Here is a 23,055-nt window from a genome sequence, read left to right as displayed (position 1 = left end):
TAAACCCAATTCTTTATAATCCTGACCTTGATATTCCTCCATAACTATGATGTGTTGTTCCAAGAAGGGCACCCAAGATTTTTTATGTGTGTGAAGAATCAAATGTTTCTTGAAGAGAAAGAAGAAAAGAACAGTTGAATACCACGGCGGGTACTGAACTTGGTGTGTCAAGAATACATCAACAAAGCCCTTCTCGGGAACACTAAGTGAAATAGGCTTGTTCAATCCAGAGGGTTCTTGGGAAAATTTACCTTCCCCAAGTTCCCTGAAACCTGGAAATTTGCAACCTATGATTGACACCTTTATCCCTGATTAAAATACAAATAACCTAAGAGCGATCATGATTTCAGCAATCATTACTACCCCAGTGTTAGTTCAGATCCTTTCTTGAGAGAAGGTTTTGAAAAGGAAAGTGAAGAAAGAGCAGCCCAGGAGAACTGAAATAGGTGAGAAAGTTCAGGAGCAGGCAAGGGACACAAAGTTGAGCTTGCAAGGACAAACTCTGGCCTATTTTCTAGTTTGCCTCGGGCTGATTTCTGGTAATCCTACATATTGATTTCTAGTCCCAAACTTGTGAGTCAGCAAGTCATGGGACTTGAACTCAAGAGGTGAGAAAAGTTCATCATTACCCAGAATACTTTGATAAGAAATGAGCCCAGGAACACTGGAAAGGAGGAACTTCCTGACAACTGACTGAACCACTGTCAGATCTTCAGAAAGGTAAGCAGGAAAGGGAGGAGGTGTTGCCTCACACATGCATGTGATTCTGGCCAAAGAAACAAAAATGTCTGCATTAGGGTAAAACCAGTAAAATGAATCTCTATTTGCTATCGATTAATATGCTAGAAATAATAAGGTGTTGAGAGAGGCTTCTTTGAGCAACATAACCAGGAAATGACAGTGAGGGGCAAATTTTAAACAATATATACTAGCCTAAAGAAAACAGCAACAACAACAAAAAACAGAAGTTCACAAAGACTTAGTTCCTGAGATTTAGTTCCTGCTATTGGCATTTTAAAAATCAACCAGTGTAGATACCTTTTTTTTTTTTTTTTTTTTTTTTTGACTTGTTCTTTCACCTAGAAAAGAATTAGGCAAGAACCTAGAAGAAGATAGAAGCTTTGGGTGGTAACCATGGTGAGAAAGGGTTTGGGAGCAGAACAAGGTGGCTACAAACACAAGGTATAGGCAGAGCATTTGTATTCTAGATAAAAGGTTGGAATAGATGTTTACACCTGTACAGGTGTTTTCCAGAGTGAGGAGTCTGCCACTCACTGACTCTGGGAATTTGGGTAGGTTAATTCAAGTGCCCAGGCCTCAGCTGCCTTACCCATGAAATGGGGATGGTGCCCATTTCAGTTTGGATCTGGAATGTCCCTCAAAGCCTCTTGTATTGAACGCTTGGTCACTGACACAGCAATGTTCAGAGGCAAGACTTTTGGGGACTTCATTGGATCACCAGTGGTCTCACTGGTGGATTAATCCATTGACAGATTAGTAATCTGATGATATTAATGGAAGGCAGTAAAAACTGCAGAAGTGGAGTCTCATTGGAGGGAGTGAGTCCTTGGGAGCATGCCCTTGAGGCCCTTCTCTCTGTTTCCCTGCTGTCTGGAGGTGAGCAGCTTTTCTCCACCACACCCTTCTGCCATAACATTCTGCTTCATCTCAGGCCCAAAGCAATGAATTGACCAACAAGGGACTGAATCTGTGAGCCAACATGAATCTTTCCACCTTTAAGTTGTGTATGTCCAGCAGTTTGGTCACAGTGATCAAAAACTGATTGACCCAATGTCCTCTGAGGGTATTTAAAAGAATAAAACGAGGTCCTAAGTGGTAGCAGTGTAACATAGTGCTTACACGCTGTGGGATTTCTGGGTGTAGTGGCTCACACCTGCAGTTCCAACTACTCAGGAGGCTGAGCCACCCTAGGCAACTTAGCAAGACTCTGTCTCAAAAATAAAAAACAGGTCAGGTGCCATGGTGCACACCTGTAATCCCAGTGGCTCTGGAGGCTGAGGCAGGAGGATTGCAAGTTCAGAGCCAGCCTCAGCAAAAGTGAGGTGCTAAGCAACTCAGTGAGACCCTGTCTCTAAATAAAATACCAAAAGGGCTGGGGATGTGGCTCATTGGTAAAGCATCCCTGAGTTCAATCTCCAGTAAAAAACAAAACAAAACAAAACAAAACCCCTTACTGTTGTGTGTCAGGCACCTTGCAAATGATTGCTGACATTTACTGAATGCTGACTTCTTTCCAAGCACTCTTCTAAGCACTTTGTGTTGAGTTATTTAATCCTCACAAGAATCCTATGAGGTAGTATGGTAGTATTTCCATTTTACAGATTAAGAAACCAAGACATAGAGAGGGGATAGTCTCTTGCCCAAGGACACAAAGGTAATAAAGGTCAGCTTCAGGCAATCTGACCTGAGCCCACAGACATTTTTCTTTTATTTGGGGGGCAGGTACTGGGGATTGAACCCGGGACACTCTACCACTGAGCCATCCCTTTTTATTTTTATTTTTTATTAAGATGCTGAAGGTCTCCCTAAACTACCGAGGCTGGCCTTGAACTTGTGATCCTTCTGTCCCAGTCACTGGGATTATAGGTGTGCATCACTGCATCTGGCAGCAGTGAGCAATTAATAGGATTCATTCTTAGTAGCCTTGGTGGTCTAAAGCAGGAGTTCAGACTCTGAGACTCCTTTCTCTTAACCTCTCCCCCACTCCACCCCATCCTGACTTAGAATTAAGTACCAGGAAACTTCTCAAGCCATTAGTGATTGCAGGTAATAGAGGTGTGAAGTCTATCTCATGGGGTGATAAGAGGAAAGTTCGCACTCTGAGTCAGATCCCAGGAGGCAATTGATCAGAGTCCAAAGAGGAAAGGAGCTGACTGGTAAGGAGTAGAGGGAACTCTGCTCCAGAGTGGTTCTCTTAAGGGGTAAGAGGGAGTTCAGGGCCATTAAACCAGTGAGCAGAGCTACTGGCAGAGGGCCCTGCCACAGGAGCTTGGTGGATCTCGGTAGGAGGGCTTGTAGAATATACCCCTGCTTCCACAGACTAGGACCTGGGTCTGGATCCTGCTTTAACACAGAGTCCACCTTGGTTTCTGAGACATGACGACTGGGTATTGTTTTCTGAGTTTCAGGCTGACCTGGAACTTGTGATCTTCCTGCCTTAGCTTCCTGGGTTGCTGGGATGACAGGTATGCACCACCGAACCAGATTGACTTGTTTACGGTGCTTGGGACTGAACTGAGGGGCCTCCAGAATGCTAGCAAGTGCTCCGTCACTGAGCTACACCCCAGCCTACGCCCACCACCTAATGTTTTGAGGAACTGCCAAACTATATCTCAAGGTGGCTGCACCACTTCACATTCCCAGCTGCAGTGTATTAGGGTTCCAGTCCTCCTGTCCTCACCACCACTTGTATTATCCACCTTCTTTATTATAGTCACCCTAATGGGAGGGTGCATTTAATGCATCTCACTGTGGATTTAATTTGCATTTCCATTTTCTTATGCTCACAAATTCTGTGGGTCAGAAATTGAAGGAGCAGACAGCAGATAGCTCCATGATGTTTGAAATCTCAATCAGAAAGACTCAAAGACTGGAGACAACTCACCAGCTGGGATTGATTCATCTGAAAGTGTCTTAACTCCTGTACTTGACTTGGTGGGTTTTCCTCAGCTTTGTCTTCAGCTGAGCTGTTGCCTGGATTATCTACACGTGTTCCATGGTGGTCTCACTGCATGGAGTAATTTGGGTTCCCTCACAGTATAACTACTAGTTCCAAGAGCAAGTGTTCCAAGAGAACTAGGGAGAAATTGTATTAGTCTCAGAAATCACACACATTGTCACTTATGCCAGGGTCACTCTGCAATGACCCAAATGAAGGGACATGTCTTGCCTCTGAATGGGAAGAATGTCACCATGTTGCAGGAAGAACACCCAGGATGGGAGATATTGTTGTGGCTGTCTGGAAAAATTACTTCTGCCAGGGCTAGGAACCTGGGCACTACTAGAAAAAACACAACAGAGAAATCAATCATTCATTATTCTAACTTCAGCTGACACCACCTGGAAATCCTGTGTAATTTCTCTGCTCAATTTACTTCAACTTGCAATGGTTATTTCAAATCTTCTCTGTACACACAAACCCTTTTCCCCAGGACAATGTCCACTAAAGAGGTTAGGGATAGAGCTCAGTGGTAAAGTACTTGCCTAGCGTGTGAAAGGCCTTGGGTTAAATCCCCTGTACTACAAAAGGGGGAAACAGGTTGAAAAGGCAAAGCACTCGCTTTCCTAGCCTCTTGCACCTATAAGAGTAATGAGAGTTCTGTCCAGTAAGATGCAAGCAAAAGTGTGTAGAGTTACTTCCGGGAAAGCCCCTGTCTTGAACAAGCAAAATAGAGGCTGCCAGTCATACTGTAACCCTCAAGGAGAAGCCAAAAGCATTGCAGGAGTATTCGCCCTGATATACTAAGCCACCGAACCAATGCAGCTATCTGACGTCAGGTCTACTACCCAATGAGAAAACAAGCCCTTATTTGTTTAAGCCAGTGATAGTATTGGTCAACCCAAAGTCAGAAGTTGCAAAGGTAAAAGGAAGGAGTTTATTTAGAGTCTTAGGAATTCCAATTCAGGAGACACAAGTTCCAAATCAGGAAGGCAAAGAAAGTGGAGCCTTAAATGGGCAAGCGCTACAAAGTGATAAAAATTCTATATTATAGAGAAAAATGCTACTGAAATTGAGAAAGAACAGGTGCTGTAACGATAGCAGCTATGAGCCCGATAAGACAAGACTCCCACAACCTCTTGATCTGCAGTCTCCAGGCACGACGCGATGTAATCAGTTTGAGATGCCTGCAAAGGGTGAAGGTGGCCAAAGTTCACATCCCTAGGCAGCAGCTGGATTCTTAACCCCTTCTCCCTTGATGGCTTCCCGACTCCATTTTGAAAAGCTCCTGCCCTGTCGTTTTTATCACTTTTCTTTCATTTGCGCCACAATCAGGCTTTCTGTTATGGTAGCTTGATCGGACCACTCTCCTCAATGCCCCGCTTCTCCACTTTGCCTTTATCAATATCTTCAGCGGGAAATTCCCTCCGTCCTGCTACCAAACCTACTCCGTACTGCATCCACAGTCGTCCTGTGTCCTCCTTCCCTCCTGCTGTGCTAGAAGAGGGGTCCCTACCTGGAGCGGGGAATGGGAGTGAATGAGGGAGGGGCTAATCTCACTCCTTCTGTCTTCCTCTTGCGGTCTGGGTTTTCTTACTCATCCTCACGCCTGGGCCTCTACCACTCATTAGCTATGCGGCCTTAACACAGGTCACTAAGATACCAGTATTGGAGTAGCTTCTAGGCTGTGCCCAATAAAGGGACTGTGCCAGGCGCTGAGCATTGCCGGAGAGAGGACCCTGGCGGAGTGCAAGGGGAGAACCACCCACAAGGCAGAGGAGGGCGCCTGGGAGGAGCTGGGTGAGCAGCGTGGCTGGGAGGCACTTGGCGGGGCTGCGGGCAGCGCTGGGGAGGCAGGCAGGGCCCGGAGCGAACCGGGCTCCACACACCGGCAGGGTCACGGTTTAGGTTTTCATCCTTCAGTCACCACGACAGGAAGCGAACTGATCTCTCAGAGCCTCGATTTCTCTCTCGAAAAATGTGTTTCAGAACTGCTGTGTGTTTGGCAGCCTCCCGTAAGAGAGTCAAAGGCGAGGGCTGTGTCCTTATTCATAAGTGTCGCCAGCGCCCAGCACGTGGCGGGCGCTCAAGGAACGCCTGCCGGAGGAACGAACCCGACTGGAGCGCTCGGCAGAGTTCTCCCGACGTCAACCTATCAGCTGTTTCCCTCGGCGCATTCCTCCCCTTTTCTCGCGCTCCTTCCCTCCCACGCCTCCTTCCCACTCCTCCCTCTCCAATCCTCTCCTGCCCTCGCGCCTCCCCTGCCCGGCCCCGCCCCGCGCTGCGTCGCGAAGGCGTAGGGGGCGAGGCGGGCTTTACGGCAGCCGGTTGCGGCGGGGCGGGGCGCCGGGCGGCCGGCGCGCTTGGCGGCAGCGGTGGGAGGCAGGCCGGCAGGCAGACGGACTCGCAGGCGGGTGGCGGCGGCCGTGCTCGCTAGTGAGGGCGGGAGGGAGTGAGTCACTGAGCGTGTGTGAGGGAGGGAAGGAGCGAGCGAGCGAGCAGCCCGCACCGTCCGTCCGCAGCACCAGCCAGGCCCCGCCGCCGCCGCCCCGCGCCCAGGCCGGGCCGAGCCGAGCCGAGCTGGGTCGGGCCCGGGCCATGCTGCTCACCGTGTACTGTGTGCGGAGGGACCTCTCCGAGGTGACCTTTTCCCTCCAGGTCGACGCTGACTTCGAGCTGCACAACTTCCGCGCGCTGTGCGAGCTCGAGTCCGGCATCCCCGCCGCCGAGAGCCAGGTACACCGGGCAGCGAGCCGGACGGCCCCGGGGCTGGCCCTCCCCGCCTCGGGGCCTCGCGCGCTCCCCTCGCTGCTGGGGAAGGACTGGGTGGGGAAGCGGGGACGGCCGTGCCCAGTTCGCCCCCGCAGCCGGGAGGGTGCCGGAATCTGTAGCTGCCCGCTGGGCTCCGGGGCGTGGGGTGGGGTGGGGGCCGGGAGAAGGAAGGGAGGTCCCGGCCGCGGACGCACCCGCTGCAGCGTGAGGGGCACGTGGACTCCCGGGCAGCCTTCCTCACCTTCTGGCTCCTTAGTCCCTTCCTCCCTTTTAACCCCGAGTTTGGGATGTCGCCGTGGACCCAAGCAGCAGCCCTCCTGGGGATTGCAAGCAGGGTTCATACAGCCTGCTTCCCCAACCAGAAATACCAGTTTGGATAGATGGCTGGTAGACTTTTTCATCTTTTTTTTTTTTTTTTTTTTGGCGGGGTGGCGTGCGGGTTCCTGCTTAAGTATACGCAGTTTGCTTTTAAATATACTGATTTTGCACCTTAGGGAAGGCAAAAAAAAGTTTAAGACTCGCACAACCTCGTTTTGAGGTCTTTGCAAATGCTTTCCCCCCACTACCGCATGCGTTTCCCAGTTAAATTGTTTTTTAAAAGGTAATCCTTGGTTCAACTCAGGTCGTTTGTTTTCTGCGTTCTTCTTTGGTAGTAAGCCAAAAATCTCTCCTTCCAGGTCACAGCTGAGTTTGGGTCAGTTCAAAGCTCGGTGCTTTATAAGGATATTAGCTTGAAAATGTCCTGGGATCCTCCCAGTGAGACTTAGTTTCATTTCCCTATCCTGCTTCTGGAAAGGAGTTCAGCTCCTTTTACGTTTTAAAATATGCAAAGGAATTTTTGCTCAAAATGCTTTGGGACTGCCACTAGTCTATCAAACATAATAGATGACACAAACTCCTGAAGCCTTCAAGGGAAACACTGGGATTCCGACTTGATAAAGTGGAACTTGGAGGGCATATTCTAAACATTAGGAAACATAATAGAAGTCTTCCAAGGCCCCAGAATGTAAATCTTGATTTCCCACTGCTGTTATGAAATAGTTCCAAAAACTGTTGCCCAACTACAGCTTGTAGTAGTACCCTGTCTTATGGTAAACAAATGTGTCAATATTTTGTTCAGAAGTAGGATACCTTTCCTTTACACAATATGAACTTTAGAACCTGGCATAAATCTGTTCAGAACAAATTTATTTCAGGGCCCACCCAAGGTGTCATTTAAATCTGGCAAGTGCTACAAAGACTTTAGTAAAACATTTTGCACCCCCACCCCAACTTCTGTGAAAAGTTAATCTGCAAAAACTCAGAATCCAGTTCCTGTCAATGCATCCCTCATGTGAAGAACCAGGCAAAGACAGTTTAAAGAGAGGGCAAATTGGAAAAATCAACTCTTCAGTTTTTGAAGGTGGTTTTTTTAAGTTGTTCTTTTCTCTAGTTGTTATGTTACCCTGATTGGGAAGTAAAATGTGTGTGTATGGTGTAAATTTATTTTGTTAGGTTTTGGGAAAGGAGAGATTAAGATTGTTTTCACTGCACTTTTTTGGGGAGGAGTGGGCTAGTGGTAGGGATGAAACCAGGACCTTACTCATGGTAGGGAAACTTTACCACTAAGGTGAATTTCCAGCCCACTGCACTTTTTGAGATGGCTGTAACAGAAATTTTAAGTAAATTTAAAAAGGTGTCATGTCGAAAGACAATTGTATGATCAAGGCAGACACTGTTCTCTGCCGATTTGGAAATATAGGAATTCCTTACTAGTTGAACAATTAAGTCAACTCAAATTCTTCCTCACATTTTTAGATTTTTTGCATTTACTTTCTTCCCAAACCAAATTAGCATATAGAATCCCTGGGCTCCAGCTAGTGTTAAGCCTGTATTAAATAACTGTAAACAGTCCCTGTTTTTCAAGTTTGTGCTCTTGGCTCCATTGTAACCTGACAACATAGTATCTATTTTAAGATGTCTGGTGGTGGGTTTTCTTTCACTGGCTTGCCCATCAGGCAGGAACAGGATCCACCTTAGACACTTGAGTCATTTCCTTTAGTCAAATCATAAAAGTAAACATGGTTATAGTTTTCCCCACAAATGCTCTTCACTGGTTTGAACCCACCCCACCTCTGCCATTTACCTCCCAGGGTGTCTTCTCCCTTTCTAGTCTGTTTACCTGTCTCCATATTCTCATAGTCCCTCTCTCTCTTTGTACCAGGGATTGAACCCAGGGGTGCTAAACCAACCACTGGGCCACATCCCCAGCCCTTTTATGTTTATTTCTCAGTTTCTGAGACTGGCTGTGGACTTGTGATCCTCCTGCCTTAGTCTCCTTAGTCACTGGCATTACAGGTGTGGGCAGTCATGACCAGGCCCCTGTTCTCATTTCTTTCTTTGCTCCCATGCCTGACTCCGTTTTATTTAAGGACTCCCCCCCCCCCCCCTTCTCTTTTTGATGTTTCTGGCCATTCTTACCTGCCACTATGTGTTCAGACCACTAGTCTCCAGCCATTTTTGTCCAAATATCCCTATCAGTAAAATGTTTCAGAACATATTCCTTGTTATGTATATAATATGTAAACTAACATTTTATGCACTGTGTATAATATTCTATATTGTACAACAATATTCTATATCATATGCCTTATTATGTATGCATATGTGGTATTCTTTGCACATCGGTTGCATAATATACACGAAATAGTCTTATGTACATTGAACAGTCACAGAATAGAACTCAAGGAAGGATGACCTAAAATGGAAATGAAAATTCTGGTATTTTTATTTTCTTTCCATATCCTTGAAGAATTGTGCATGCCTGCCCCACATTGGACATCCTTGGTTTACAATTCAGTCTTTGATATCAGTATCAGTTGTGCATAAACATATGCATATATGATGTTAATTTTTAACAGCTCTAGTCTGATTATAGTAGTTACAATGCAATAACAAATTTAGAATAGAAACCATCTCCACTTGTGCATGTGATTAAAGCTGGGCATGTTCCCTCTCAGTACAAGTGTGGGCTTGGAAACCAGTCAGGGCTCCGTTTGATGCTTTGATGCAGACTTGGCTGGGTGAACTTCAAACAATTATCAGAATTTAGCTTCACTTTAAATTAGTGTCTTGGTATTTTTGAAACATTATTATAATTTGCCTCTGTAGGTGGCATGTACAGAATGGAAGGACCCTCAGGCTTACTTAAATGCCAGGTAATAGCAGTAGCTATGATCCTGGAAGCCCTGCTCTATCCAGCATGATTCTTAGTTTATGAAACACTGTTTTAAATCAGTGGAACTGAAAATTTCTATTGTAGCTGGTTTGAGCATGTTTATTTTCTCAGGTAATTTTCATTTTTTTTTTTTTTTCTGATAAATACAGTTTAGGAAACTTATGACACATAGAAAAAGATAAAGAAGAACATGGTCACTTATTACATCATAACCCAAGAGAATACAGTTTACTTTTCAATGTATTTTCTTCCTTAGCTTTTTTACTTTTGTAGTTAATGGGTCTTTTAAACATGATGGATCCTAAGCTGTAAAATAATTTCTTATATTACTTTCTTCAATCAGCACCACATTGTCAGCATTTTCCCGTAATATTTCAAATTCTTCAGATTTATCATTACAATTTTTCTGTACTGGGGATTGAACCTTCTGTCACTAAGCTATATCCCCAGCCCTTTTATTTTATTTATTTGGTTTTTAGTTGTCAATGGACCTTTACTTATTTATTTTTATGTGGTGCTGAAGATTGAACCCAGTACCTCACACATGCCAGGCAAGCGCGCTCTCTACCTCTGAGCCACAACCCCAGCCCCACTTTTTTTTTTTTTAAGGCAGGGTCTTGCTCAGTTGCTGAGGCTGATCTCAGACTTGGTGCTCCTCCTGCCTAAGCCTCCAGAGTTACTGGGATAACAGGCATGTACCACTATGCTGGGCCAAATTTAATTCTTAATAGCTGCATAATACACCATTATATAAGTGTAGTGTAATTTATTCTTGAATTGGGAAAAATTGGAAGCAGTTATGAATAACGTCCATATGCTTAAGGCTTTGTCCCCCATTTCTGATTATTTTCTCAGAATAAATTGTTAGATACTCAAGTGGCCAGATCAAAGGCATAAAAGTTTTGGGTGGGGGGCACCGGGGATTGAACTCGGGCACTTGACCACTGAGCCACATCCCCAGCCCTGTTTTGTATTTTATTTAGAGACGGGGTCTCACTGAGTTGCTTAGTGCCTCACTTTTGCCAAGGCTGGCTTTGAACTCGCAATCCTCCTGCCTCAGTCTCCCAAGCCACAGGTGTGCACCATTGCTTCGGGCTAGTCATAAAACTTTTTGAAAGACTTTTAGTAACTTGCCAAATTGCCTCCTAAGAAGGGTTGAAAAAAATCAAGCTGTTAGTTACATGAGGTAGAATATGGCATATAGTGGGCATGTGGTAGTAGGAGTAGTATGGTGCCACCAGATATAATTCTAAGGATTTTGTAGCCAGTTCATGGCTCAGGAAAAGTATTGTTAAGATTTCTATTAATTGAAGGCTTTAGTTCAGAGACCAGAAAATAGTTGTGGTGGCATACGCCTCTAATGCTATCTACGCAGTCAGTTGAGGCTATCCAAGTCGGTGGCCAGCTTCAACATGTTAGCAAGACCCTGTCTCAAAATAAAAATGATTGGGATATAGCTCAGTCATAAAGTACTCCTGGGGGGCTGGAGATATAGCTCAGTTGGTAGAGTGCTTGCCTTGCAAGCACAAGGCCCTGTGTTCAAATCCCCAGCACCACAAAAAAAAATAAAAAAAATAAAAAAAAATAAAGTACTCCTGGGTTCAATACCAGTCCTGCCAAAAAAAAAAAAAAAAAAAAAAAGACCAGAAAACATTGGCCTCATGATTAAAAGTTTGGAGTTGTATTAATTAACCTGTTGTTAAATGTTAAGATTAGAATTCAGTCTCTAGGGTGCCTTCTCTAGAGTAAGTACTAGCAGTTGTGCCATTTCTGCAGATTTAGACCTAATAAAGTGACTGTGGTTCTTTTTTTTTTTTTTTTTTTTTTTTTTTTTTGCGGTGCTGGGGATTGAACCCAGAGCCTTGTGCTTGTGAGGCAGGTACTCTACCAACTGAGCTATCTCCCCAGCCCCTGTGGTATGTTCTTACAACTGGCACAACTGGAGTCTTCAGCAGTGCAGCTTTTTGAGTTGGGTGAAATGCATGATGGGAAGCCTGTCATCATTGGTGCTCCTTTTGTTTGGCTGGTAGAGATTTTAAACCATTGATCTAATAGATATACTTGTTAAATTAGAGAATCACAGGTTTGCTTTAGTACTCACACTACAAAATAATTGGTTTTCTTGTACTCAAGCTTATTTTATTTTGGCAGGACTGGGTATTGAACCTAGGGCCTCATACAGTGGAAGCAAGCACTCTACCACTGATCCTCATCCCTGGACCTTCTAAGCCTATTTTAACAAAAACAAATAGGTTCATTGTTGCAATTATAATATCAACTAAACTTGTTTGTCTTATTCTTGTATTTAGTCTAAATGAAGCACACCTGCTGCTTTGTCTGTAAGGGATGTTTGTCCTTCCCCTGGGTTCTCATCTCCTATTTCTAGGAAATTGGGGGAGTTAGAAACACTCCATGGATCATTACACACTCCATATTAGCATCTGTCTGGACCTTACATTTTCATTGTTAGATCATGCTGCTTTCCTTAAAAAAAAAAAAAAATGGTGCCATCTGCTGAGGAAGTATTGTGGCAACTAAGCAGCAATGGAACCATGTTGACCTCTGTAAAATGGGAGTCCAGAGTGGCGGTGTCTGCCCCCTTCCCTGCCAGGTGCAGGGTATCAAAACCATCTCCTTGGTATGCTAGCAAGTGCTCTGCCACGGAGCTGCATCCCCAACCCTAGTGTGTGCATGTGAGTTTATTTTGATACTGGGGACTGAACCCAAGGGCACTTTACCACTGAACTACATCCACCATCCTTTTTATTTTGATAGAGGGTCTGGCCAAGTTGCACAGACTGGCCTCAAACTTGGGATCCTCCTGCCTCAGCCTCCTGAGTTGCTGGGATCACAGGCGTGCTCCACCACACTTGGCCCTAGTATTCTGGGCAAGGGCAGTGTTTCAATCCTCTGGAGGGTATAGATCCTTAGTGGTGATGGATGGCTTAGTAGACCTTGCTAAAGCCTCCCAGGTAATTCTCCAGCTCACTTTGGGGTTGTTTGGGGAAGTTGCATGGTACTAGAGAAGAGAATGGGCTTTAATGTCAAGCTGATGTGATTCCAGTCTTAGTTCACTGTTCTTTTTTCTTTTGGTAGGGGTTCTTCACTCCTGAGCTACGTTTCCAGACTCACACACCATTTTTTTTTTTTAAAGGTAGAATCTTAGTGCCTAAGTTACTTACTGAGGTTAGCTTCAAACTTGGAATCCTCCTGCCAGCCTCTTGAGTTGCTGGCATTACAGGTGTGAGCCTCCATACACACTTCTTTCAGTTCACTTCTAATAGCCATATGGCCTCTATCTGTGTCCTGGTCCATAAAATGGGATAAATAATGCCTACTTCATAAGATGATTGTGAGACCCATATGAGAGGATATGAAGATAAAGTGGGAGACTGAGGACCTGGCTTGCTGCTAGCTTGGTAAAGGTTCACTCAGTAACAGCTGGTTCCTGTTTTAATTTGGCTGTTCATGTAATATGTCCAACAGGATTGCATGGACGGCCCAGTGGGGTGGGCACCAGATCTTATATACTGTGGCTGATATTCCCAGGCAGGAGTGAAGGAGACGTCCATGGGACAGCTTTCGACTTGTGTCCCATTACCATGCCACACAGCCTGTGATGAAGGAATATTTTTGTAATTCCAATGTCTTTTTTTTTTTTCCCCAGTGTTGGGAATGGAAACAAGGGTCACATGCTTGCTAGGCAAGCCCACTGAGCTATACCCTCAGCCCTGCAGTCTTTCCAACCTTCCTGAGTTTGGTTTCTCTTTTAAAGAAATCAATTTTCTGTTACCAGTAGAGTGAGAATGTGTCTGCTCGGGAGATTGATCACATATCTCCTCATATACTTTTTTTGGGTACTGGACATTGAACTCAGGGGCACTCAATCACTGAGCCACATCCCTAGAGACCGGGTCTCACTGAGTTGCTTAGTACCTTCCTTTTGCTGAGGCTAACTTTGAACTCACAATCCTCCTGCCTCAGCCTCCTGAGCCTCTGGAATTTACAGGGGTGTACCTTGTACATGGCGTAAATGCTGTATCTTTAGTTTCTGTGCCAGGTAACTTTATGAGGAGAGCTTTGGGAACAGGTGAGGGAGCATTGTAGAATGATAGTGTAGCAGAAAGACGTGAACAGACAGCTGTAATGATTATCTAGCCTCAGCTGTGTGCTTGACAAATGGGGAAATGTGAGGCCTGTACCAGCTTGAGTGGCAGGCCCCTCAATTATTGGCAGAGCCAGGGAAGAACTTAAATTTCTCAGTTTGCATGTGGGCCAATGTAAAGTGGATATTTAAGGAGAAAGTCTTTCAAAAAGTCCCGGTTTATTCTGAATGCCTCTTCAGAGTATATCATAATGTAGGACAGGTTTTATTTTCCCTTATGGTAAAATTATTGAACACTTTTGTGTCCATTTTTTTCCTTTCACAACATGTTTTGTGCTTTCAAGATTTTGTTTTGTTTGTAGTGTTGAGGACTGAACCCAGAGCCTTGTGTGTGCTAGACAAGTGCTTTACTACTGAGCTACATCCCCAGCCCTTTTTAACTTTATTTTGACACGAGTCCTGCTATGTTGCTCAGGTTGGCCTAGAACTTAAAATCCCTCGGCTTCAACCTCCTGGCCTGTACCGCTACACCCTGTTGCCTTTGCCTCAATGTTTGAATGTTGATTTATACATCATAAAAAAATATTTTTATTAGTAGTACATCTTCTACCTTTTTTTCCACCTATGCTGAATTGTTCTCTTTTTGAATTTCTTTTCACTTTTATTTTCCCCTTATAAACTGAAGAATGATAATAAAACTTTGGGTCTGGTAAGAGAAGAAAGAATGCAAGAAAACAGCATTTGGGAACTTTTTACACCTGGCAGTGTACAAACTCACTTAAAAAATGTGCTTATTATTTAATAGTACTGTGGTTAGCATACCAAGAATACATCATTCCAATTTTCTCCCTGCTCAGAATTAAATTTAAAATTATGTCCACTATTTTCATAAATTCATCTTTTAATTCAACAAATATTTGAACATCAGTTATATAACAGACCTGTTCTAAGCATTTTTGACATGGTAAATGAAACAAAGTCTTTATCCTCAAGTAGCTTGCATTTTAGTGGAGCAGAAAGACAATAAAAAAGCACTTTAATAGTACATTCAGTGACAGTAATATTTTATTTTTTTTAATTCATTTATTGTGGTGCTTACACATGCTAGGCAAGCATCTACTACTTAACTAGACCCCCAGCCTGTGTCAGGGTCCATTTTAAATAAGGTCCTAGGGAAGAGCTCTGTAGATGTCATATTTTATTCAAGACCGAAAAAAGTGACGTGAGAAAAATCATTCTTCAGGTAGAGAGGAGTAAGTGTCACGGCCCCAAGGGGCAGTGGACCCTGTTGAGGAACAGTAGTGGAGGTGTGAGGTGAAGTGAGGTCACGGGGAAGCCGGGGCCAGACTGCCCAGGGTGTGCTAGGGGCAGGAGGGACTTTGGATTTCCTCCTGGGTCGGTGGGAATCAGTCCGTCAGAGGGCTGAGTGGGAAGTGTGGCCCCTGCCTGGCACCGTGCTGCTTCTCAGTGCTTTATGCTGTTACATCTTTTCTTGTTGTAGATTGTCTATGCTGAAAGGCCTCTCACAGACAACCACAGATCATTGGCGTCTTATGGCTTGAAAGATGGGGACGTTGTGATTTTGCGACAGAAGGAGAATGCAGACCCTCGGCCTTCAGTGCAATTCCCAAGTAAGACGCCACCTCATGTCTAGCATCCCCTCGCGTGAGCATCAGCAGATAGCAGAGTGTAGTAGTTCTGAGTTTGGGCTTCACTGTGGAGTCACACTGCTAGGGTACAGATCCTGACTTTGCCTCTGTATAACCTTGGACGTTATTTGACTTCTCTAAATTGGCTTCCTGTTCTCTGAGAAAGGTGCCATAATTAACTTCAGCTCCTAGAACTGAAGTGAAATTAACACGTGGGAAGCCTTTGGGAAGATAGCAAACCTTCGGTAAATGTTAGCTTCTGTTATCAGTGACGATGACCCCATAACATAACCTTTATCCTGGGGAAAGACTTGGGACTATATAAGCCTGTCATTCTGGCTCTCTTGCTGCTTTGCGTCTGGCTAGCAGTGTGCCACCTTTGTGAGGCTTCTTACAGCTAGCGCTTGCGTCCATAGTTCATGTGCTGTCTTAAAACTTGGTTGTGAGGGAAGAGATCTCTCTTTACAATTGTCATTGACAGATGAAGCTCAGATTTTATCTAGCTAGTAAGCAAAAGGCACAGGAATTAAAACTTGGTGCTTTTTCCATTATATCAGACTGGTAAACTTTAAGCAGTTGAACCACCAAGTTCTGGTTTTCCCTACCAACGATGTTAATCATGTAAAAAGAAATTGTTTCCTGTCTTGGCTGTCTGCATTTAGATTTAGGAGATTTCTGTGTCCCTGAAATAATATGCAGAATTACATGGGTGTCGGCCTGTACATTCATTGGATCTTGAGAAGATCCCATAGCTTTCCTTAGATACTCAAAGGGGTTCATAATCCACAAAATGTTTATTAGGTCCTGATGTCGAACTACTTGTGATGTACTGTTTTTTTCCACTCTGCCATATTCTGACACAGTTTTCTAAACAGTGTCAACCTGCAGGTCACCTGGCTTTAAAGTCTGGTAACAGATGATAGGTGTCTTGGGTGATGAGACTCAGCTTGGAACACAGTGCTTCCATTCAGCCTGAAACAGGAGCTGTATAAGACAATTAAGCACTGACTTCTTCAGATCTGGATTGCATTAGTCCCTTGGGGCAACTGCTAAACTTTACAAAGAGTAGTGGTTCAAATATGCCAGTCAATAAAACCAAATCTTCTTTTGGTAATTTGGTGAGGTGTTAGTACTGGAGAGTCACTGTTTTTTTTTTTTTTTTTTTTTTTTCTTTTAATCTCCCCCACCCCCATGCTGTTCCCCTTGGATAAGACCATCAGTAGGATGTTAATGGGAGGGATCTGGTTTATAAAATGAGTAAACAGGTTTTTTTAGAATAATTTTTGGAGTGAACTCTCAAGATAATGTGTAACAGGGTCGAGATAAAATTTCTTGATCTGCCAAGAAGTCCTGTCCATATGTTTTGTAGTTGGTGTAGATTAGTGACCTCACAGAGATCATGCTGTTTGTTTTACTGGCTGGTTGTTTCTCTCTCTCTCCTCTCTCCTCCTCTCTCCTCTCTCCTCTCTTCTCTCTTCTCTCTTCTCTCTTCTCTCTCTCTCCTCCCTCTCTCTCCTTCTCCCCCCCTTTCCCTCACCTGCTTCCTCCCTCCCTCCCTCCCTCCCTCTCCCTCCCCCCACCCCTGCCCCTTGTGCACCACTTGAACTCTGTTTGAACACAGTAGCTTGTAAAACCCACACCATGAGAACAAAATCTTAGTCCTGAGTTTAAGCTGTCCTGTTTTGGACTTGAGGTCCAAAAGTCTTGGGAATAGTCCTAGACTTTGGACGAGTTTGACCATTAAATATATTTTGGGGGCAGCCAGATGTAGTGACAATTACTTGTCATCTCAGTGACTTAGGAGGCCAAGGCAGGAAGATTGCAAGTTCCAGGCCAGCTTCAGCAATTTTCTGAGAATTTAAAAGAAAGAAAGATAATCATGTTGAACAGTGTAGATTCACTCAGACTTGTTGCCTCATTCTAGCTCTGCTTTTTCCTTTTTCTTTTTTTTTTTAATGATGGCTTTATTAAGATAGAATTCATATACCACATTATCCACCCATGTGAAGGATACAGTTCAGTGGTTTGTAGTATATTCGCAGAGTTGTGCAACTATCACCACAACTATTTGCAGTTCGTTTTTATCACCTGTGCCTATGTGCAGTCTTCTGTATTCCCTGACACTCCACAAGTCTGCTTTCTTTTTATCTCTATGTACTTATTTACTCTGGACATTTGTGCAGTGTGTACGTCTTTTGTGTAAGGAGTAGGGCTCCTGTACTTTCTTTTTGATAATAATTTATAGTCAGCTCAGCCCAGAGCGTAGCACCTGGGAATTGTAGCCTCTAAACCTGTAACTTTTTGTGGACCCAGCAACAAGAGCCTGTGCAGTCCTTTTTCTTCAGTTTTTCTTTCCTATACAGTAATTATTTCCACCAGCATCAGGGGTATGAGTAGAGTTAATGGTGGTGTACAGATGAAATTATAAATTAAAGAACCATTGAGAACTTTTCCACTGGGCATAGTGGCTCAGGCCTGTAATCCCAGTGACTCAGGAGGCTTAAGGCAGGAGGATTGCAAGTTCAAGGCCAGCCTTGAAACCTAGGGAGACTTAGCACCAAAAAAAAAGGTGGGGGGGTTGGTATGTTGCTCAGTGGTAGAGTGTTCTTGGGTTCAATTTCCAGCATGGGGTGAAGGGACTTTTCCAAATCAATGGGTTTAGCACAGACTTGCAGAATTTAGCATCTAGTATTTATACTGTTTACTTGAAATGTGTAGTGTTCCACCTCAAGTGGCAGAACTCTTTGAAGCATATGTTACACCAGACTAGGATTTTTCTTAAGACCCACATCCAGAATTATGAAATTATATTTTTTTGAGACTAGCTTTCATTTTCTAGAAACATAGTAAAAATTGGATAATCTAATCTGGGATATTTATAAACCCTAAATTTCTGTTTACTGCTGTTCCCTGCTCTCCTTTCTGTTAATTTCCTGTTGATTCATTCTTAGTGAAATTCCACGTTAGAAAGAACAAGGGGAAGCTATTAGTGTGTACCATTGCCATTGGCCATTGCATCCCATGTTGGAGTGTGTGTTCTGCTGTTTCCTTTCAGCACTTGTTTTTATGGAGTCATTTGAGTAAACATGATTGATTGATTTTTTTTTTTTTTTTTTTTTTTCCCCCTCCTCTCCTTCTCCGAACAGACCTACCCCGGATAGACTTTAGTAGTATAGCCGTGCCTGGCACATCGAGCCCCCGGCAGCGCCTGCCTCAAGGAGCACAGCAGCCCCACTCATCTCCTGGAGAAATAGCATCGTCTCCTCAGGGCTTGGACAACCCAGCCCTGCTCCGAGACATGCTGCTGGCCAACCCACACGAGCTGTCCTTGCTGAAGGAGCGCAATCCGCCCCTGGCGGAAGCTCTGCTCAGTGGAGATCTTGGTAAGCTTAACTGTGTGGAGGGTTTGAGGTGAAGTGGTTGTGTCGCAGCCCGTGATTGGTTGAACATATTGGTGATTTGTGTGTGAGAAGTAGATTAGTGCTGGTGTTAGGGTTGGGTGAATTGGTAATAGTGACAGGATTCTAGAACTGAAATCTATCTGAACTGGTCTCTACTTTTCTTTCTTGTTTTTAACAGCAGGTTAGTCAGGTTCTAATATTTTGACGTGCTTGATTAGATCTTCAAGATCTCCAGCAAGTCAGCTGATCCCAGCTGGAATACTTCTAGTTCAGGACACCATAACAGACAGTTAATAACTCCTTCCTTAATTGATTATTTTTCAGTTGAGGTGGTATTTACCTACAGAGAAATACACAGATTTTAAGTATTTAACTCATTGTATTTTGACAAGCTCATGCAACCCCAGTGATACAGAACATGTCTTTCACCCCTGAAAGCTCCATTGTTTCTTTTATAGTCAGTTTCCTCCCCCAGAGGCTGCAATGGATAGATACTCATTATAGGTTGGTTTTGCATATTTTTGAACTTTCTGTATATGTAATCATAGTGTGTATGGTCCTTTGTGTTAGCCTTTTACTTCTCTGAATTCTTTGATCTGTCCATATTGTGTGTACCAGTAGTTCAGATGACCATGACCTTGGTCTCTTTAATTTCTTTTGCCATCATATCTAATTGCCGGAGACTATGGTGATTGCACATTTAAATTTACACATTTCATGCACCACCATTTAAGAAATAGCAAAATACTTACATCTTGTAGTAGCAAGCAGTGTTTTCTCTTTGCTAATTTTCCTTTTTCCCATCAGGACACACAAAATACTGGTGGACTAACATTGGTTTGCACTTCATTTATCTGGTTTAAGGCACAGAGTTACAAAGGAAATGAAGATAGAATAGGAGAAAGGGGATTATTGGGTGCTCTGGTTTTTTCCTATGTAATAGGATAATGAGGACAGTGGGCAGGGGAGGCTTGGAGACACTTATGCGCCATTCAGATAGTCATTCCTTACTAATGGCAAAGTTTTTATCTGAATAGAAACAACACACAATGGGTAACTTCTTACAAGCATGAAAGATTTTTGATAATACTGTTTCTGTCCTTTTTTTTTTTTTTTTTTTTTTTAAACAGTACTAGGGATCGAACCCTAGGTACTCTACCACTGAGCCATGTTCCCAGTTCTTTATTTTTTTATTTCTATTTTGAGATAGCGTCTAAGTTGTTGAAGTTGACTATGACTTGAGATTCTTCTGCTTCAGCTTCCTGAGTCACTGGGTTGCAGGTGACTGCAATCACACATCTGAAAGTACTGTTTCTTTGTACCAAATTTAAATGAAGGAACAGTGCTGCCTTAGAAACTAGAAGGCAAATGCTCATTTCGAATAATTTTGGGCATCTTATCCACATCTCTTTTACAGTCAAATTTTGAGTAATTGTGAGCCAGATGTGGTGATGCACACCTGTAATTCCAGCTGCATCAGAGGCTGAGACAGAAGGATCATAAGTTCAGGACCCCCATGGGCAATTCAGCAAGTCTCTGTCTTACATGACTGGGGATATAGCTAAGTGGTAGATCAACCCTGCCTCAGTCTGATTCCCAGTACCACTCAAAGAAAAAAATTGGTATGGAAAATTACTGGTAAATAATGTGAACAAAGTGGAGCTTAAGATTTTTCTCCCTTATTTTTTAAGAGAAATTTTCCAGGGTTCTAGTAGAGCAGCAGCAGGACCGAGCCCGGAGAGAACAAGAAAGAATTCGTCTCTTTTCTGCTGACCCCTTTGATCTTGAAGCTCAGGCAAAGATAGAAGAAGATATAAGGTAATGGTCTGTTCACCTTAAGAGCAAGCCTCAGAGCATCTGAGTTTCCCACACTGCAGGACATTTGCTTGGAGGTAGCTTCAAGATAATAACCTCAGTCATTCAGGTTATTCTCCTGTTTTCCTCCCATTTTGATCCAGCGTTACAAAGGTCCAGGTGTCTTAACTTAATGACTTTTCATTTCTCCCAAGAAATGTTACAAAGACACCCTGAGTAGCAGACACAGGTAGATTCAGCTCCAGGTAGGTGACCCCAGGACTGAGCAGAAACCCCATCTGGCGAGACAGCTAGGCTGATTACAGAGGCTGATTTGATTCCTTTCCTTAGACGTGTTGTGTGTGTCCTGATTAAATTCAGGGCTTAAAGATGATTGGATTGGAGAGACAGCTCTGCACAAGTAGGGCCTTGTAGTCCTGTCTGTCTTCCTTTTGCTGTTCTGCTGCTGGCCAAATAAGCTGATGGCCAGACTCACTTCCAGCTCCAGTTTCTGTGATGCAGTGGTCCTTGCCTAGGGCTGCATTGAAGCATGCAAGTAGCTTTTAAAAATGCAGATGCATGGGCCCTTCTGATGAATCAGAATCCTCAGGAGTGGAGCCTAAGCAAGTACAGTCTGCTAGTGCAAGCCTTGGCCACATCACTAGGCACAAGTAAGGTGCTATTTGGATAGAAGAACAGCAGATCCTCCCCACCAGTGTAGTTTTTGTTACTAATTATAGATGTTTTAGTGTTAGTAGGAACAACATAACTGAGCCAATACTCCAGTTAGACTGTGTAGGATAGGGGCTTTTATGGGCTAGTTTATTATCTCTGATCACTTAAATGAGGTCTAAATTGGTTTCATTGGAAATCAAATAATGCTTTTTTCATTTGTTCTTTACACTTGAAATCAAAGAAATGTGAATTGTGTGCCAAAATCAATTGACAACCCTGAGCTAGTCACTCATGTTCTTGTTGATTCCTGTTAATTGTATGAGATACGGTGAACATCTTTGAGAAATATATCACTAGCAAATCTACCCAGAGAGAGAGCAGTGTAGAAGATACTGCACTGAAGCTATAAGGGAGTCCTGACTTGTCAAGAATAGTTGTGTTTAGCCCAGGAAGCAAGAGGAAGGCGTCATAAGCAAGTTATAATACCGAGCTGTTGAAGAACAGAAGTGAAATGGAGCATGTCCATATGGCTCATGTTTCCTTCCCGGGGTGGGGTAGAGGAAACTGAGTAATGCATCCATTCTTTAAAAGAGAAAATCTTGTGCCTCTGAAGAACTCTTCACATACAGAACCCAGAATAGCCAAAGTAACTGGAGTTATTTCAGAGGATATTTCATTGAAACTTGATTGACTTGGAGTCAAGGCAGGATCAGGGTACATAATTAATTTTAGGTTATTTCTAAACTGAATGATGTACAATAGGATAAAAATCTATGTAATTATATAAAATGCTTATTAAAGTATTATCTGGCATGTCACATAGGGCGTGTGTACACTGAGCCTTCATATTTGCCTAACTAAATTAAACAAGGGTACCTTTGACTTTCTGGGAAGTTTAATATTTTATTACAGAATGACTGATTAAGTAGTCAGCTGGCGTGAGCTAGAGTATTATTACAGAATGAACGAACAGGCACTGAAGATTAGAGCAAGGGTCTGCAGACTTTTCCAGATTATAAATATTTTAGGTTTTGTAGGCCATATGATCTCTGTTGCTCAGACTTAGCTCTGCTCCTGCCGTACAAAAGCAGTCATAGCTGGTGGGACAGCATGTGGAATGCATGGTGCTGCTGTGTTCCCATAGAAATATGTTAACCAACTGATACTAGGCTGCCGTGTGGCGCCCGTGGTTGACAGTATAGTTTACCCCCATCTTGGACCCTGTTGTTCCTTCAGGTAAGTTGTGCAGCTGCTGACCTGGTGACATTTGGTAGTACTTGTAGGAGGAAGTTGGGAATGATGACACTGCGACTCCCTTTTACAAGCTTTTCTTGTGTAAGAATTAGATACGCTGAATTTTTAAAGAAATGATTTGATGAACCCAGTGAACCTGTGATAGGTGTAGTTTTAAGCAGTAGGTAGATGTATTTTTGAGCCTCTACTTTTCCACCACTAGGTGCTTCACACTTCTCAGCCACCTGTAACGGGAGGAAATTATCATTATCTTCATTTTACAGATAGAAAACCCGTTCTTGAAGGTAACACGGTCAGTGCAGCCCAGGCAGTTGAAGTGCCTGTGTGTTCAGTGCAGATATGTTAATGGGCTGGACCCGGGGAGTATATTCACTACCCAGTAAGTCCTCTGTGGAAATTGGAGCCTTTATGAAATACTAACGTTGTACAGGATAAAAAAGGGCATACCCTCCTACTTTTAAGCATGATTGTTTTACATGAGGGTAATTTTTCTGCCTTTAGATTTTCTG

General features: G+C 43.6%; 1 protein-coding gene across 2 annotated transcripts in view; it reads left to right on the top strand.

Annotated features, from left to right (window-relative positions):
• The first annotated feature begins 6,062 nt into the window (after window positions 1–6,062).
• LOC124976925 (protein DDI1 homolog 2) overlaps window positions 6,063–23,055 on the top strand; it is a 39,919-nt gene continuing 22,926 nt past the window's right edge. For both annotated transcript variants that reach the window (XM_047540007.1, XM_047540022.1), the window contains exons 1-4: window positions 6,063–6,415; window positions 15,275–15,404; window positions 18,569–18,805; window positions 20,515–20,641. In XM_047540007.1, coding sequence (XP_047395963.1) covers window positions 6,278–6,415; window positions 15,275–15,404; window positions 18,569–18,805; window positions 20,515–20,641 — 632 coding nt within the window. In that variant the 5' untranslated portion in view covers window positions 6,063–6,277. The remainder of the gene's footprint in view (window positions 6,416–15,274; window positions 15,405–18,568; window positions 18,806–20,514; window positions 20,642–23,055) is intronic.

Source organism: Sciurus carolinensis, chromosome 1 (genome assembly GCF_902686445.1).
Source record: "Sciurus carolinensis chromosome 1, mSciCar1.2, whole genome shotgun sequence".
NCBI classification, from domain to species: Eukaryota; Metazoa; Chordata; class Mammalia; order Rodentia; family Sciuridae; genus Sciurus; species Sciurus carolinensis.
Note: the sequence above shows the minus strand (reverse complement) of the source record. Positions and strands in the feature narration are given on the sequence as shown.